Consider the following 19,216-nt stretch of genomic DNA (forward strand, 5'->3'; position numbering starts at 1 on the left):
TCAATTTTCTAACCGTCAGCTTGCGGACATGAGCAAGCAGACAAGATTCTCTTTAATTTGCACAGATTCCTTTACCTTTCTTCACTTGTTAAACTGACATAAATGTACGAACACCAGTGAAGACCCTTTACCAATGCTTGTCGACATTTCATTAATTTACATACAGCCCTATAGTGAAAATACTTCAATGTGGCTTAAAGAAGTATTTCGCTCTTGAGTAAGCAGGTTTATTAGACAAAAGTTCAAAAACCCGTAAATACAGATCGAGATATACCTGGCAAGACCATCCGCGTGACTTGCCTTGGCTAAGTATGGCTTGCGTTTTACGTTGTGCGATTAAATTTCCAAATACACACCCACACAAACTACAGTAAAGCTTATTTGTTAAGTCTGGCTTGCGTTTTACGTTGTGCAATTATATTCCCAAATACGCACGCACACAAACTACAGTAAAGCGTATTTTTAAACACTGTTATTGCTATTGTGAAGAGGCCCTGTCGTCCCGAATACAGCATACAACCTTTGTACGTCGACTTTCGGCGACCATTTCTATGGTTTCATTAGTCAAATGTTTTGTTCCTTTATCGCGTGCACTAAGAAGAGGGCCGGCCGTCCTGAAAAGGCATCGGGGTTTGTCCACGTCGATACTTCGCTGATGATGTCTGCCTTCAGGACTTCTATCTCTTCGGGTGTCATCAACTTCGCCGCTGGGTTCAAAGAGATTTGGCCGTCTGAAAAATGATACATGCGAGAAAGATAAGCGAACAGTGAATGTTGAGAATAAAAAGTGACCTTATTTCGCCAGAGGGGCGAAGCACTGGCCGCGATAGCAAGGTTTAGCTCGGCCGGCGAACTCCTCGGACGCGAGATACGCATGTGAACTAAATTTTTTGGCTCCCTTAAATGGACACAGAACAGGAAAAGAAACAACTCACTGGAAATTTAGTGGTAAATGCGAGAGAAACGCTTCGTCGCGCCTTTTTGAGGCACCGGATCTATGATTTCAACCGCGTTCACCGCATTGAAAAGTACGCTTTGTTTGGGGGCTCACTCGACACACGTTTTGAGCGAAGCGCAACTGACCGTGGTCCGGAGCATATATAGATATTGCTTGTGCACGCTCTTCTAAGCTCTCCCATTGCTTCTATACTTGTACCCCGTGTCAGTCTTCCCACACTTGAGGCACATACATGTTCTTTTCCACTTTTGGCATTTCTAATGCTAACGAATTAAAATGGTTTCGTCCGTGTTCGCAAGTTACTCTTCAGCAGCCACTTACCCCGAGAAGAGGCCTGGCATGTCATAAAAGGCACAAAAAGAAAACACGTGAGGCAACGCGCCTTGAAATTTCCGCACCAGCATGCCGTGACATCATTGATTCTGATGGTGTCTGTTAGGGCCTAGTTTGTTGTTTATCTCCAAAAATGGGCTAGATCGTGCTCTCAAGAAGAAAAAGGCTGACCGTATCAAGTTTCAGCACCTTTCGCTGAGCCAATGCGACACATACACGCTCAAATACGTTGAAATACGTTACGTCACGCTGACGTACCGACGCTGCGGTTCCGGCGGAAAAAGGAAAAAAATAAGATTTCTACCTTCATCCTTGCGTTTATTAATCGACCTAATAGAGAGTTTTAGAATAGGGGCCACAATAGTTTCAGGCCCCAAAGAGATTTGCGGGTGTTAGCGTTGGGGCATGCAGAAGTAAAGAGTTTAGAATAGCGCTTTGCGTTTGCGGATAGCGTCTTGCGCTGACAGCGCCACTACGGCGTCAAAGAAAAGCTATTAGAAATAAGAAAATAAAATATACCATTTCATGACAGGAATGGTAATTTTGACTTGCGTGCATCCGCGTTTAGCTTAAATTCAGAGGTTATTCTGTAAGCAGCAAACAATTAGTTGCGCTTAATTTTGAGCAAACCAACTTTACTTGCATTCACCAGCCAAGCTTAGTCGTGTTAGGCCTAAGAGCCATAAAATCTACAATCGAATTCGGAATTAGGGGAGTCTAATGAATCACTCTTCATAACACACGCAAGGTGAGAAAGCGATGACCTCAGTCACTTCTCCTAGCCTGCGAACTTCACACGTTACAACGAATCGAACCCAGTTTGGCGCTTGGTTGGAGCCGTCGCTTCGGTGGGTGCTGCGATGTTTGGTGACGCAAAGCTTTTGGGGCCGCCATTTGGGCTCTCGCTAATTCGGTGAAATAGCGTTCCCAACGCAAAACCCAGACGCAGTACGCGTCTCGCGCATGCGCAGTGGTTTCGACGCTATTTCTTTGGTACCTCAAAACGTTTGGGGCCCCTATTCTAAAACTCTCTAATGCCGCAAAAAAATGACGAAAATATAGTTTGCAAAGAAGGCTTCATCAGTCTAATAAGAGTTTGTATTTGTCTTTGGAGTTCCTTCAGAAGAGGTTTAGTATACTGAGTAGGGCGCGTAACGACTGATGCTATGCCCGTAAGGAGCACTGCCGTCGGCACCAGCGAAATTACACCACTTTCAGATGAGGTACATCTGAGTGAGTAATTCCTTCAAGATCGTAGAGCCTGGTCTAAGCAAATTTTGGCGTTTCAATAATATAGCAACACCCTAGCATATGCACGGCACACATAATCACATCGAATTCATGTACAGTCGAATTCAAATGTCTAGAGACCATGGAATATGCAAAAAAAAGAAAAAAATATTCGCACAGCCGTGCAACCTGAAGTTGGATAAAAAGCATGGCGCTGGGTGAAGGAGGCGCACGTGCGCAGTGCACTTGATTTCAACCTTTATGCCTGGGCTTTGAAGAAAAAAGAATTATAGCGGCAACTCTGGTCGTTAGAGCTTTGCACTCGACTGTACATGTGATGTCGAGCACGGTTTCTTACTAATCGTAACCAACCCACCTAATCGTCTTAATATATATATAACATGCGTGTGTGTGTCTGTGTGTGCAGACCATCACTGCGACGTTGACGACAAAATTTCGCCTTCGTTGCCCATGTGATTGCTATTAAAACTCGAGTCGTCCCGGTTCGTTTTAGTTCCTTGATTTATTTACCAATGGGGTTGAACGTCCTAGAGGAATTACACTGGCTTTGAGAGACGCTGTAGTGAATGGCCGCTGATGAACTTTGCAAATTGGAGGTTCCTCAACGTGCAGCCGAAGCATGGCATACAGCCGGTTTTGCATTCCTCCTTCGTCTGTGTGCGGGTACCGCGAACGGGAGAACAACCCGCAACCTCAGAAACGGAGCTTGGGAAGCCACCGAGGCACTTTTCGGCTGCGCTCTTATTTCTGCGTGGTATGCGGGAAGTTCAGTCAAAGAGAAGTTTGATTGCTGAGAGCACGAAGAGTAGGGAGAGCAGCTGAACGTTTAAATCCGAACAAAATGTGCGCCGCACGTTACACTTTGGGGCGCCACCTAGTTGGTGAACTTTCATCCCGACCAAGCATTAATACGGCGTTCGAGAGACGTCCCGAAAATCGCACTGAAACGTGATTAACAAAAAAGGAGAATCGTTTCACTTCTTGTTTCACATCTGGGACTCCTGAACTATTTACTGTTGGGCTAGTTTGTGAAGCATAACGATAATAAGACAGGCGTAAGTACACGCGTATATGTGCATATATAGCACGGCTCCTCCACTGACTGTTGGTAGTGGCACTCGCCTTGCCTCTGCTTTCTGCATACTATAGTGTACGTTTTCTGCGTCTGCCTAGCAAGAGTTTTGTGGGAATCTACGAGTTGGTACACGTAAGAGTACCAATCTTGCGTAAGGCAGAGCGCGACGCTGTCTTCACGATACTGGGCAATGGGTGCTGCTAGGCTATACAGGCAGCGTTTATGGTTGTTCTGAAATCACCACAGATGCGAACCATGTTTCTTTTTTACTTGTACGATTGGAACTGCTCATTCCTATGGGTTACTGGTGACAATATGCCTGCCTCTTCCAACCCGTTCAATTCGGCTTCAACTTCGGCTTCAACTCGGAGGTCAGAGGTCGTATGGCACCGGCCTCACTTTGTGCAACTCAGGCTGGACTCCGTCTTTGATGTAGAATTTCATCGGATGATTCTTGGATTCAACCGAATCTTGGCTGAAGCAGTTCAGGAAACTCGTCTAATACTCCATGTCTACATGTTTAAAGGGCCTTTTCTGTCATGCCAAGAAACGACATTGGCAAGAGGGCGAGTTGTTGAATGAAGCCTCCTTCACAGAGGCTTGGCCCGGTGCAGCCGGTGACAATCAATGTGCTTAGCATCGTCTTTCTACGCAACACGGCTTGCAAGTACAACTGTCCGATAATAGGGAGCGCGTTCCCTAGGTGACAGCTAAAGTCTAACCCGCACTTGAGAAGACGCGGCTAGCTGGAGCGATACTTGACATTCACGTCGCGTGATCACCAACGTAGGTGATCACGTTCAAAGGAACGCCATACCAATGAACGATCCTACGGAGGGACGGAACAAGATGAGCTTTTTGTGCTTGGTGGACGATAAGAAATTGTCGGGATGTCGCAGTCTCCCGTTTAAGCACAGTGCTGTCAAAAATTAGAGCATGTCTGCCGCTGCGCTGCCTGCGACATGGCATCTGACGCCTTGTCTGTGAACGGTACTACTTTTCGAAGTGGCCTTTCCGCCCACCGCAAAAACACCGTTAGGCCCTGTGAAGGACGTCTTTGTCACGATGCTCGCGATTTCCTAAAGTGAACTGTCTCAATTTTGCGGCTCTTGCATGGCTGCATCAGTGTCCTTTAATACTTCTTTTCTGGCCAGGAAACTTCCTCCGAAATTTCGCTAGGGACAGAAAGTGCCTCGAGAGGCGTCGACGTAAGTAGAATAGCATCAACCTAGCGAGCTTTGATGGCTGATGTTGCGCGATGACGCGAATGTTTCACCAGGAAAAGTGCGTCTCCCACACTGATTTCAACGTGTTTGCATATTAAACATGCAACGGATAGCTTTAGGCGAAATAACTTAACGTGCGGCGCATTTGTGCTTATGTCATTCACCACGGCGTTGTGTGATGCACCTGACCAGCCAAGTCTCATTGCCCTCAAAAAGAACGTTATGGTCAGCCCTGTCGCGCGATGGCAGTTCTTCGTGCCTTTCTTCCATAGTGTTCGTTTATGTCCTTTGATGGAAATGAAATGACCTACTCTCTAGATCTGCAGTGTCGCAGCCGACTAGCCGAGACCCCAGTCCTGTCTCAGGTAATCTAGGCGGTGCCCCGTGGGCAGGAGTTGGTACAACGGGTCTGCAGGGCTGCCTTCTGTGGGGTTCCAGGAGAGTGATCCCACAGTCTCCGGTCCAGGCTCCTGCAGTTGCTGCTGCGGGTCATCCTGGCATGAAAAAGATCAAGATGGTGGCCTAGTATGAACCAGGACATAGTTCACATGGTTCAGAGCTGCCAAGTCTCCAGGAGCATCAGTGGACCTCACGTCATGTGGATATCACCCCCTGCCCGATCCCACAGAGACCCTAGTCCCGGCTGCATACGGTTTTTGAGGGCCTTCAAGGGCCATTACTCTTTGGTGGTGGTGGACGCCTTCTTGAAGTGTGTGGAGGTTATACCTGTCAGCACTCCATCAGCAAGCGCGGCCATTACGGCGTTGTGACAGGTCTTCGCCACCCAGAGGTTGCCGGACGTCATTGTGTCCGAAAATAGTCCCGCTTTCGCCAGCACAGAGTCAGTACTGTGCCTGGCTGACAAGAACGGAATCCGCCGGATGATGGCTCCACTGTTTCACCCTGCTTCAAACGGTGAAGCCTAGCGGGTGGTGCAGACCATCAAGGGCAAGCTCAAGAAGAGCCAGGCTGGAGGTTTCTGGACGCAGGTTGCCCGGGTACTGTATCAGTACGGGGCCACGCGCCACGATGCCACTGGCCGTGCCCCCTGTGAGCTCCTACTGGGTGCGATGGTCAAGACTCCCTTGGACGTCTTGCATCTGGACCTCCGATCCACAGCGCCCCTGAAGCAGCTGAAGCAGAAGCTGGCTGCTGACCGAGGGTGCCATCCTGGGCCGTCGTCGGAGTCGGAAGCTCCAGTCTTCGCCAGGAACTTCCGTCGCTAGGAACTTCCGTCCTGGCACCCTCGTCCGCCGGACAGGTCGTAACTCCTGCTAGGGCTTCATCTCTGCTCGTCCACATGCCGAGCAGGACCACATGACACCAACACACCGACCATTTTAGGCCTCGCCTTGGGACCTGGCTGGTACCCTCATCTGCCGCTTCAGAAGACCAGCCCGCAGGAGGACCAGCGGCAACACCAGCCGCTTCCAGTGAAGTATCACCAACCTCGGAGGCGGCAAGCGTTGCTAGTGGTGTGGCACCCGTTGGGCCGGTGTCAAGTCCGGCACCACTCTCAAGGCCGGCCACTGCGGGTTCTCCGGACTGAGCGAGGCTGCTTCAGGCAGCACCCGGCGTTGCCACACCCGGTCCGTCTACACCGGTGCCGAGGCGGAGTACTCGGCCACGGAAGCCGCCGGACCGTTACTCGCCTGGATAGCAGGCACCGTCGACTCCGCTGGGACGGAGGCAGAGCCTTATACATTGAGCCTGGATGTATTTTGTTTCTAACGACCAAACAAACTGGGGGTAAGGGGAGTAACGAACATATGATGCTCCCTCGGGAATAATCTTCATTGCCCACCAGACTAGGTGGCCTGCCAGGCTCGGTGGGCAACATTGGTCACCGCACCAAATAAACACCCATGAGCACAGCTGCTCGGTGATCAGACATCGCTCGTCACCACCCCGCTGCGGAGCATCCGTCTAACGGAGGCTGCCCCGATCGAGCCCTCCCTCGTTCACGAACCCGGGTGGATGGCAACATAAGCCTTATTCTTTTTTATGGTTTTTTTATATCGCATCTGAGGCACAGTAGAAAAAAATTATTTTAAAGGGTTCGTGGAAAGGAAGTGATCTATGCCGCAACGTATCCACTTGTTTAACCAAAAAGCAGCAGGGCTGAGATAATAACGCACTTAGTAGATTGTAACTTCAAACAGATATCCTGCCAGTGGACAATACGGCTCACTGGACGAGGCTATTCATTCGGCTAAGACGCGGAAGAAAGCCGGCAAGCCTTCAGAAATCTTCGAAATGGCGTCTGCGTTGAGCTTATATCGCTCGCGTTGAAACGTCACAACAGTTTAGTTCAGTGTACACACGTCCGCACGAACAGCCTCTTTGGCAACAAGATGTTCTTGGCACATGCGAACACGTTTCCAGAAAAAAATGAAGCCTCTCGGCGCGGAAGGGCTCGCTTCCACTTCTCTCGTAGGTCCGCGTCAATTTAGGTAAACAAAACAGAACCGAACCAACACGTTGGTACACAACAAATGTAGGCATTGTCGCTGTCGCAAAGCATCGCTATCAGCGCAAGGGAGGAGTTGTAGATTGCTCAAAAATTAAAATACGAACTGAAACAAACCGCAACGAACTCATTTTACGTGTAATTACATGCAAGTGCGACGTGTAATTGATTTGTAGCCGGTTGCAAATGTGGAATAATCCCCGCGTGTGTATGTTTCGGGGTCTGAATTTAGCCGCTGTTACAAGTGCATGTGGACCTGGAAACGAAACAGTGCATTGGAGTACAGGCAAACTTCGTTATAACGGAGTTAAAAGAGGAATCAAAAGTACTTCGTGTTATCTATCACTTCGTTATATCTGTCAGTAATATCTTAACCCGCCGTGGTTGCTTAGTAGCTATGGTGTTGGGCTGCAAAGCACGAGGTCGCGGGATCGAATCCCGGCCATGGCGGCCGCATTTCAATGGGCACGAAATGCGAAAACACCCGTGTGCTTAGATTTAGGTGCGCGTTAAAGAAGCCCAGGTGGTCCCAAATTTCCGGATTCCTGCCCACTACGGCGTGCCTCATAATCAGATCGTGGCTTTGGCACGTTAAACACCATAATTAAATAAAATTTATTTACTTCAAGATATGCTCAATTGGTGGACAACTTTAAACATAGGTAGAAAAAGATGGGCTTACAGCCTGCGGAACCGCTACAGGGCACATATGCGGCGAAATTTTCATGGAACGGTAAAATAACCTTCGGCCTGCACAATGCCGGACTTCTTGACATCTCACGTGACTGCCTCTACAATAGCTGCTTCCTGTTTCCATATGATGGTCTTTTGATTGCGCCTTCCACTTGGCTCGATTTGTGAAACCAGAGTAACAACCACGTGGTCGAGAAAAACAGCTGCACGCTGCGGCGCGCTCCAAGGGTACGTTCGATTCGCCTGCACCACTTGAACCAGTCCGCGAAATGCTGCACCCGGCCATTCGTTTCAGCGGTGCATCAATGGCGCCCGCAGAACCACAACGATCGTTTCAAAAGGTGCAGAAAAGGTGCAAGGCTGGTTCATGATTTTGCTTAACCTGCTCCACTGTCGGTGCCGACTTGGTGCAGGCATACAGGTGCGAAGCAGCGGCGCAGCAGACGATGCAGCACAAGGGCGCGAGCACCGTTAAAACCCCGCTTGCGCACGTCTGATGTGTCTACGCAACTGTGGTGTGTATTAACACCCCAGAAACCGATCATACCTGCAGTTCAGGACCTCTCAAACTTACGCACTCCGCGCACATTAGTCTGACATGGCATAACGCCTAAACCGCCTCTGCACCTTTGCATTCGTTTCGAGTGTTTCACTGGGCCTGCACCTCTGGAATCGAGCTGCACAGTTTCTAAACTTCTCGTGAACCACCGTGAACTGGTTCGCAGTGGTGCAGGCGAAGCGAACAGACCCCAAGTCTATGGCCGCCGAGCAGCACGTGGCACACAGTAAGGCAAGCCGACTACGCAGCTGATTCCGGCTGACCCACCGCGAGCGCCTTTAGGTGGCTCCCGTGTGAATGATGCCGACGAACCTCGCCGCGCCCGCTGCGTTGGGCCGACTCATGGCCTCCGAAATCGCATCAGCGCAGATGCGATCTTGGAGGCCACGCCTAGCGGCACCAGCCTGCGCTGCGCGCTGCAGTGAGACAGAGATTATCCCGCGATGGTTGAGCTTACGTGCAGCTACACTTAATGGTAAGAAGGACCAGTGGGCTACAACTTCAAATAACAGCAGTTGGCAGTCAAAACACACGAACCCCGCGGGATTTTTACTCCTCCAGCCAATCACAGAAGTAAAAAAAAAATAGTCGTCATGCGACCATTTCAACATGGCGTCGTACTTGATACCTCCGGAGCGTCTGCTGTTCTTGAAGAGTCTTTTCGTCGGCGGTAATGGTGAGTTGGGTAACAGACACGGACAAAGTTTATGGAGCCTGAGCATTTTACTCCTCAAAAGTCCACGAAATAGTTCATTTCACTGTTAACCTCGATTTACTCATGAAACTTCACTGCCAACTGGAGCGAAACATTACAATAAATAGTTGCAGCGAATCAACTGTTTTATTTAAGTTCATTAAACAATTAGGCTTTCACCGTTCGGCTATAACAGACGAATGAAAACTTACAAAATTACGCCTTTATAATTTTATTTTTGTGGTTAGCACCTTACTTAGGTAACAGAGAATGTTTGAAGTATGAATTACTTGCAGCCTCGCGGAGGAACAGGGGCTGGTGGTTATGAGGGCGTGGGCGGAGCTTGACTGCAGACTTGAGTTGTATCGGATTATAGTGTTGCTCGACAGTGTATTCAACGTGGAGGTTTAAAACTTCTGCCTCCGATGTTTGTCCTGGAACATACGCTCTAGGCTAGAGCCAACATTCTCTGCAACCTTGCGAAATTCCACCATACACTCTCGAACAAACTTCTCATTTCCCTGGTTTTTGGTCATGAACATGTAACTTGCAGCAGTCTCATTCCGGTTCGGTGCATACTGGTCGTTTAGGTATGAAAGTGCTTCCTTCTATCTGAATTTGTCCGGCTTTCGATAGTTGCAGCTACAAGCTAGCACGCGTATTCTTCTCGTGGCGACGTTCACGTGCCAGGCAAAATGAACCAGTCTGGCCTTAGTACGTAGAGACTAGGAACCAAGCAAATTGAGCACGTGTCGGCGTGCAGTCGATTACTTCGTCTCAAAGAGCGCATTTGTTGGCAGTGAAGCTCTCCCTCTGGCAGCATGCTAACACATCATTTCGAATTCTGTCTCCTAGAACAATAAATCAATTTGAAAAAAAAATACCCTTGCAGAACGCGTTCTTGAGGGCGCTTTACAACTGCAAGCGTAGAATAAAAATACGATTTGTCACGTAGAGCGGCCCTTTAAAAAAATATTAAACATCAATGAAGTGAAAACTTCGTAATGTGGGTGCCTTTTACATTCGTCAAAAAAGTACCGCTGTAAATCTACTTCACAAGGTTTAATTGACACTGGTATACATAGGCGTTTCATCTTCAAGTACAATAAGCCGCACCCATGGCAAAGTATTGCTAAGTACTAGCAAGTATTGAACATGAGTGGCTGAGCTTCTCGTGTTCATAACCACAGCCAATGCCGCGTTAGTCACGAGTTCAAAGATTCGGGACTCATGCTATAGGACATGAAGAATCGACGAAAGAGCGAGTTAGTACTCACTCAGGATGGTTTCGACGCTTTCCTTTTGCGGCTTTCCATACAACAGCTCACAGGTTTGCGCCGTCAGGCCCGAAGTCTTCAGAATATCTCGGAGATAAGCCAATCTTGCCTGATCGCTATCGAGGTCTTGGCTGTTTGGCACAAAACTTTCGAAGAACTAGAGTATTGAAAGCATCAAAACACGGATTGAACAAGTACCCTCAAAAATCTGTACATGAAAACGAATAAGCGCATAGCTTTGGCCTATTATTCCACGCTTTATAATAATAATAATAATAATAATAATAATAATAATAATAATAATAATAATAATAATAATAATAATAATAATAATAATAATAATGCTTTATTGCTCTTCAGATCCTGTTATATTCAGTGCCACACCTAAACACGCAGTGCCAATAAGAGGGCAGGCAGATGAGGGCAGTATCTCCGAACAAGAAGTCAGATATTCCAGGACACTCTGAAATGTTAGAAGATAAGTAACAACCTAAAAAACATAAACTAAGAGAGCAATGTTATCGTTTTAGTCATTCCATGCTACCTGCTACGACCCTCGCCCTCAACCAACAGGGATTTTATTTCTTTACAGTAGGATAATTGTTAAGAATGGAAAACCCTCTCGCCGGCATGTTCAAAGTAGAAAAAAAAATAAGCGGACACTTGATAGTCATTTGAATTTCCTCAAATTCAGCCAACGCATGCGCTAGAAAAATTTCTTAGGAATACTGTTGTCATTGTCACAAAGCCTACACTACCACATTTCGTATATATCTGGTTCTCTCTGTAACTTTAACTAAAAAATTTAGCGTACTTGTTTATCTTTCTCCGGTGACCGCTTTTGACCGGCCACGCATTGTTAAACGTTATCGCCAAGCCAAGCGCAAGACGCGCCTTCGTGATTTGGAACTTTCGCGAATGTTATCGTTCATTGTATCTGTTGTGTATGTCCTCGCTGAACAATGTATTATCAGACGGCATGCACTACACGAATTGTGTAGTAGTTTCTCGAGAGCACGCGGGCACGAGCGATTACACCAGAAGCTTCGATGAGTGACGCATAAAAGCAGGCGCGCTTGGCCAGAGCTCCTAGTCCAACCGCCGTATTCAGAAATGCCACTTCACTTGAAGCTCATGCTTGACTTGATTAAATGACGCCTGTTGCAAACGCGCCAAAGATGCATATTCCGTTTGTTTCGGTGCGTTCGCGACAGGCGTCATCAAAATCAAGTAAAGCATGGGCTTCAAGTTGAGATGCATTTCTGAATACGGGGGTAAGTGGTTCTCGCTTGACCCGCTGCTCAGATTCCGGCCATCGCCGGCTGTGTTCGCCGCTACCGTTGTGCATTGAGTATAACTTGTATTTGTGGGCACCGGCCAATAAAAAGTTTCGTTATTCACAGTTTCGCTGCTGTTTTCGTCGTCGCTGTTGCGCCAAAATATCAAAGTCCAAAATTATTATTGAAATAATGTGTGCACTACATATTATTCGCAAAAATATGTATTCTTGCCTAATTGCCACGTGCCTGTTCTGGAAAAACAAGCGGGGATCGAAAAACCCGAAACATTGGGCTATGTTTAGGCATGACAAGGGAGACGGCAGCGCTGCTTCCAAACATCCAGCACGTGGCAGCCCTCATGTAAAAATCCTTCTTGTTTTCAGAAAAAAAAATAAAAATTGAAACCTACATCCAACATCGCAAAATTTGGTTGCAACTTGGGCATTACCGCATGGTTTTGTGGTAGGGCCATGCACATCCATTAGTGAAATGCGGAAGCTGGATTTGGGGCTCCCGAATTAAGGGCGAGAAGACGCGGTTTGGATGGTTAGGTATGCGTTTTGTTTCTAGCGCAATTAGCGCTATAGTTTCTTTTTTGCACGTGTGTCACGAAGAAAATATGACGACTATTTGGTATTCCACAGGGTTCCATCCTTGGACCACTACTGTTCCTAATTAATACTAACGATCTTCCCTCGCTTATGAACTCCCTTATCCATCTGTTTGCTGGTGATTGCGTCATTTTCAGAGAAGTTGCCAATGCTAACAATATTGAATTACTTCAGCCGGACCTTACCACTATAGGGAACTGGTCCAATGAATGGTTAATGGAGCTAAACATTAACAAATGCAAAGTCATGCGCGTTTCTAGGAAAACATCTACAATACCGTCGTACTACATTAACAACACGTCGTTGGAATCAGTTTCTTCATATCAATATTTTGGTGTTTACATCACTTCTAACCTAAGCTGGACTCTTCATACTGAGAACATAATTAAAAACGCTAAACGCATGCTTGGCTACCTACGTCGCAACTTTTCAACGTACCTACTAATTTGAAACTTTTGTTATAAAAACTTTACTACGACCCAAACTCGAATATGTGACGCCGGTATGGGACTCTGCTCATGAAAACCCAATGACTAACCTCGAGATGGTTCAAAATAACTGTGTACGTTTTATTCTTGCTAACTACAACCGCACAGCGAGTATAACTAACATAAAATCTAATCTTTGCCTCCCATCGCTGGCATCTCGCAGAAAGGTGTCTCGTATTTCCCTCTCCCACAAGTAGCACCATCATCATATATACTCTACGAGATCATCTCATCCCCCATCCAATTTAGGTATCCCGTCGCATTGATCATAAGTACAAAGTCGGCATTTTGTCATGCAACACTAAATGTTTTTCACAATCATTCCTGCCGCGAACCTCACGTGACTGGAACCATATTCCCGCCGAAGTTGTAGGCCTTATTAATTATGAACAGTTCCGTCAAGCCTTCGCTAATATTGTATATACAGGTGCCATTTAAACACTCATGTAACTAACTGTATTTCTCTTCTTCATTATTTTGTATTTACCACCCACCATCTGTAATGCCCTTGCCCTGAGGGGTATAATAAATGAAAAAAATGAACAACCTATCGCGCCAACTTCGGTCCCTGAGTATGAGGAACAAGTTATGTGCCGCTCTTCAATGAACCACTTTCACCCTCACTTCGGACACCGGGTATGTGACCACTTCGATCCTCTCTTCAAGTTTCTCTCATGTCAACTTGAGACACTGGCTATAAGGAACCGGGTATGCACCGCTCTGCACTGAACTTCCTTTAACCTATCTGCGGACACTGGGTACGTGGCGCACTTCAATAAACCTCTCGCGCCAACGTGGATTCCCGAGTATGAGGAACAGATGTGCCGCCCTTCAATGAACCTCTTTCACGCTTACTTTTGACGCCGGGTATGTGAGCACTTCGATTCTCTTTTCAAACTTCTCATGTCAACTTAGATCACTGGGCATAAGTAACCGGGTATGCGTCGCTCTGCAATGAACTCCCTTTAACCTGACTTCGGACACTGGGTACGTGGAGCACTTCAATAAACCTCTCGCGCCAACTTGGATCCCTGAGTATGAGGAACAGATGTGCCGCTCTTCAATGAATCTCTTTCACCCTCATCTCGGACGCCGGGTATGTGACCACTTCGATCCTATTTTCAAACTTCTGTCATGTCAACTTGGGTCACTGGGTATAAGGAACCGGGTATGCACCGCTCTGCAATGAACTTCCTTTAACCTGACTTCGGACACTGGGTACGTGGCGCACTTCAATAAACCTCTCGCGCCAACTTGGATACCTGGGTATGAGGAACAGATGTGCCGCTCTTCAATGTATCTCTTTCACCCTCATCTCGGACGCAGGTTATGTGACCACTTCGAACCTCTTTTCAAACTTCTCTCATGTCAAGTTGGGTCACTGGGTATAAGGAACCGGGTATGCACCGCTCTGCAATGAACTTCCTTTAACCTGACTTCGGACACTGGGTACGTGGCGCACTTCAATAAACCTCTCGCACCAACTTGGATACCTGAGTATGAGGAACAGATGTGCCGCTCTTCAATGTATCTCTTTCACCCTCATCTCGGACGCCGGGTATGTGACCACTTCGATCCTCTTTTCAAACTTCTCTCATGTCAACTTGGGTCACTGGGTATAAGGAACCGGGTATGCACCGCTCTGCAATGAACTCCCTTTAACCTGACTTCGGACACTGGGTACGTGGCGCACTTCAATAAACCTCTCGCACCAACTTGGATACCTGAGTATGAGGAACAGATGTGCCGCTCTTCAATGTATCTCTTTCACCCTCATCTCGGACGCCGGGTATGTGACCACTTCGATCCTCTTTTCAAACTTCTCTCATGTCAACTTGGGTCACTGGGTATAAGGAACCGGGTATGCACCGCTCTGCAATGAACTCCCTTTAACCTGACTTCGGACACTGGGTACGTGGAGCACTTCAATAAACCTCTCGCGCCAACTTGGATCCCTGAGTATGAGGAACAGATGTGCCGCTCTTCAATGAATCTCTTTCACCCTCATCTCGGACGCCGGGTATGTGACCACTTCGATCCTCTTTTCAAACTTCTCTCATGTCAACTTGGGTCACTGGGTATAAGGAACCGGGTATGCACCGCTCTGCAATGAACTTCCTTTAACCTGACTTCGGACACTGGGTACGTGGAGCACTTCAATAAACCTCTCGCGCCAACTTGGATACCTGAGTATGAGGAACAGATGTGCCGCTCTTCAATGTATCTCTTTCACCCTCATCTCGGACGCAGGTTATGTGACCACTTCGATCCTCTTTTCAAACTTCTCTCATGTCAACTTGGGTCACTGGGTATAAGGAACCGGGTATGCACCGCTCTGCAATGAACTTCCTTTAACCTGACTTCGCACACTGGGTACGTGGAGCACTTCAATAAACCTCTCGCGCCAACTTGGATCCCTGGGTATGAGGAACAGATGTGCCGCTCTTCAATGAATCTCTTTCACCCTCATCTCGGACGCCGGGTATGTGACCACTTCGATCCTCTTTCCAAACTTCTCTCATGTCAACTTGGGTCACTGGGTATAAGGAACCGGGTATGCACCGCTCTGCAATGAACTTCCTTTAACTTGACTTCGGACACTGGGTACGTGGCGCACTTCAATAAACCTCTCGCACCAACTTGGATACCTGAGTATGAGGAACAGAAGTGCCGCTCTTCAATGAATCTCTTTCACCCTCATCTCGGACGCCGGGTATGTGACCACTTCGATCCTCTTTTCAAACTTCTGTCATGTCAACTTGGGTCACTGGGTATAAGGAACCGGGTATGCACCGCTCTGCAATGAACTTCCTTTAACTTGACTTCGGACACTGGGTACGTGGCGCACTTCAATAAACCTCTCGCGCCAACTTGGATCCCTGAGTATGAGGAACAGATGTGCCGCTCTTCAATGAATCTCTTTCACCCTCATCTCGGACGCCGGGTATGTGACCACTTCGATCCTCTTTTCAAACTTCTCTCATGTCAACTTGGCTCACAGGGTATAAGGAACCGGGTATGCACCGCTCTGCAATGAACTTCCTTTAACTTGACTTCGGACACTGGGTACATGGCGCACTTCAATAAACCTCTCGCACGAACTTGGATACCTGAGTATGAGGAACAGATGTGCCGCTCTTCAGTGTATCTCTTTCACCCTCATCTCGGACGCAGGTTATGTGACCACTTCGATCCTCTTTTCAAACTTCTCTCATGTCAACTTGGGTCACTGGGTATAAGGAACCGGGTATGCACCGCTCTGTAATGAACTTCCTTTAACCTATCTGCGGACACTGGGTACGTGGAGCACTTCAATAAACCTCTCGCGCAAACTTGGATCCCTGAGTATGAGGAAGAGATGTGCCGCTCTTCAATGAATCTCTTTCACCCTCATCTCGGACGCAGGTTATGTGACCACTTCGATCCTCTTTTCAAACTTCTCTCATGTCAACTTGGGTCACTGGGTATAAGGAACCGGGTATGCACCGCTCTGCAATGAACTTCCTTTAACCTATCTGCGGACACTGGGTACGTGGAGCACTTCAATAAACCTCTCGCGCCAACTTGGATACCTGAGTAGGAGGAACAGATGTCCCGCTCTTCAATGAATCTCTTTCACCCTCATCTCGGACGCAGGTTATGTGACCACTTCGATCCTCTTTTCAAACTTCTCTCATATAAACTTGGGTCACTGGGTATAAGGAACCGCGTATGCACCGCTCTGCAACGAACTTCCTTTAACCTATCTGCGGACACTGGGTACGTGGAGCACTTCAATAAACCTCTCCCGCCAACTTGGATACCTGAGTATGAGGAACAGATGTCCCGCTCTTCAATGAATCTCTTTCACCCTCATCTCGGACGCCGGGTATGTGACCACTTCGATCCTCTTTTCAAACTTCTCTCATGTCAACTTGGGTCACTGGGTATAAGGAACCGGGTATGCACCGCTCTGCAATGAACTTCCTTTAACCTGACTTCGGACACTGGGTACGTGGAGCACTTCAATAAACCTCTCGCGCCAACTTGGATCCCTGGGTATGAGGAACAGATGTGCCGCTCTTCAATGAATCTGTTTCATCCTCATCTCGGACGCAGGTTATGTGACCACTTCGATCCTCTTTTCAAACTTCTCTCATGTCAACTTGGGTCACTGGGTATAAGGAACCGGGTATGCACCGCTCTGCAATGAACTTCCTTTAACTTGACTTCGGACACTGGGTACGTGGCGCACTTCAATAAACCTCTCGCACCAACTTGGATACCTGAGTATGAGGAACAGATGTGCCGCTCTTCAATGAATCTCTTTCACCCTCATCTCGGACGCCGGGTATGTGACCACTTCGATCCTCTTTTCAAACTTCTCTCATGTCAACTTGGCTCACTGGGTATAAGGAACCGGGTATGCACCGCTCTGGAATGAACTTCCTTTAACTTGACTTCGGACACTGGGTACGTGGCGCACTTCAATAAACCTCTCGCACCAACTTGGATACCTGAGTATGAGGAACAGATGTGCCGCTCTTCAATGTATCTCTTTCACCCTCATCTCGGACGCAGGTTATGTGACCACTTCGATCCTCTTTTCAAACTTCTCTCATGTCAAGTTGGGTCACTGGGTATAAGGAACCGGGTATGCACCGCTCTGCAATGAACTTCCTTTAACTTGACTTCGGACACTGGGTACGTGGCGCACTTCAATAAACCTCTCGCACCAAATTGGATACCTGAGTATGAGGAACAGATGTGCCGCTCTTCAATGTATCTCTTTCACCCTCATCTCGGACGCAGGTTATGTGACCACTTCGATCCTCTTTTCAAACTTCTCTCATGTCAACTTGGGTCACTGGGTATAAGGAACCGGGTATGCACCGCTCTGTAATGAACTTCCTTTAACCTATCTGCGGACACTGGGTACGTGGAGCACTTCAATAAACCTCTCGCGCCAACTTGGATCCCTGAGTATGAGGAACAGATGTGCCGCTCTTCAATGAATCTCTTTCACCCTCATCTCGGACGCAGGTTATGTGACCACTTCGATCCTCTTTTCAAACTTCTCTCATGTCAACTTGGGTCACTGGGTATAAGGAACCGGGTATGCACCGCTCTGCAATGAACTTCTTTAACCTATCTGCGGACACTGGGTACGTGGAGCACTTCAATAAACCTCTCGCGCCAACTTGGATACCTGAGTATGAGGAACAGATGTGCCGCTCTTCAATGAATCTCTTTCACCCTCATCTCGGACGCCGGGTATGTGACCACTTCGATCCTCTTTTCAAACTTCTCTCATGTCAACTTGGGTCACTGGGTATAAGGAACCGGGTATGCACCGCTCTGCAATGAAGTTCCTTTAACTTGACTTCGGACACTGGGTACGTGGCGCACTTCAATAAACCTCTCGCACCAACTTGGATACCTGAGTATGAGGAACAGATGTGCCGCTCTTCAATGAATCTCTTTCACCCTCATCTCGGACGCCGGGTATGTGACCACTTCGATCCTCTTTTCAAACTTCTCTCATGTCAACTTGGGTCACTGGGTATTAGGAACCGGGTATGCACCGCTCTGCAATGAACTCCCTTTAACCTGACTTCGGACACTGGGTACGTGGAGCACTTCAATAAACCTCTCGCACCAACTTGGATACCTGAGTATGAGGAACAGATGTGCCGCTCTTCAATGAATCTCTTTCACCCTCATCTCGGACGCCGGGTATGTGACCACTTCGATCCTCTTTTCAAACTTCTCTCATGTCAACTTGGGTCACTGGGTATAAGGAACCGGGTATGCACCGCTCTGCAATGAACTCCCTTTAACTTGACTTCGGACACTGGGTACGTGGCGCACTTCAATAAACCTCTCGCACCAACTTGGATCCCTGAGTATGAGGAACAGATGTGCCGCTCTTCAATGAATCTCTTTCACCCTCATCTCGGACGCCGGGTATGTGACCACTTCGATCCTCTTTTCAAACTTCTCTCATGTCAACTTGGGTCACTGGGTATAAGGAACCGGGTATGCACCGCTCTGCAATGAACTTCCTTTAACTTGACTTCGGACACTGGGTACGTGGCGCACTTCAATAAACCTCTCGCACCAACTTGGATACCTGAGTATGAGGAACAGATGTGCCGCTCTTCAATGAATCTCTTTCACCCTCATCTCGGACGCCGGGTATGTGACCACTTCGATCCTCTTTTCAAACTTCTCTCATGTCAACTTGGGTCACTGGGTATTAGGAACCGGGTATGCACCGCTCTGCAATGAACTCCCTTTAACCTGACTTCGGACACTGGGT

General features: G+C 47.8%; 1 protein-coding gene across 4 annotated transcripts in view; it reads right to left on the reverse strand.

Moving 5' to 3' along the window:
* Nucleotides 1–214: 214 nt before the first annotated feature.
* The window catches only part of LOC139050537 (juvenile hormone acid O-methyltransferase-like), a 41,478-nt gene continuing 22,476 nt past the window's right edge, over nt 215–19,216 (reverse strand). For 3 of the 4 annotated variants that reach the window (XM_070527047.1, XM_070527046.1, XM_070527049.1), the window contains 2 exons: nt 10,537–10,693; nt 215–731 (listed from right to left, as the gene is read on the reverse strand). In XM_070527047.1, coding sequence (XP_070383148.1) covers nt 565–731; nt 10,537–10,693 — 324 coding nt within the window. In that variant the 3' untranslated portion in view covers nt 215–564. The remainder of the gene's footprint in view (nt 732–10,536; nt 10,694–19,216) is intronic. The other variant, XM_070527048.1, reaches the window with a different exon arrangement.

Source organism: Dermacentor albipictus, chromosome 10 (genome assembly GCF_038994185.2).
Source record: "Dermacentor albipictus isolate Rhodes 1998 colony chromosome 10, USDA_Dalb.pri_finalv2, whole genome shotgun sequence".
Lineage (NCBI taxonomy): Eukaryota > Metazoa > Arthropoda > Arachnida > Ixodida > Ixodidae > Dermacentor > Dermacentor albipictus.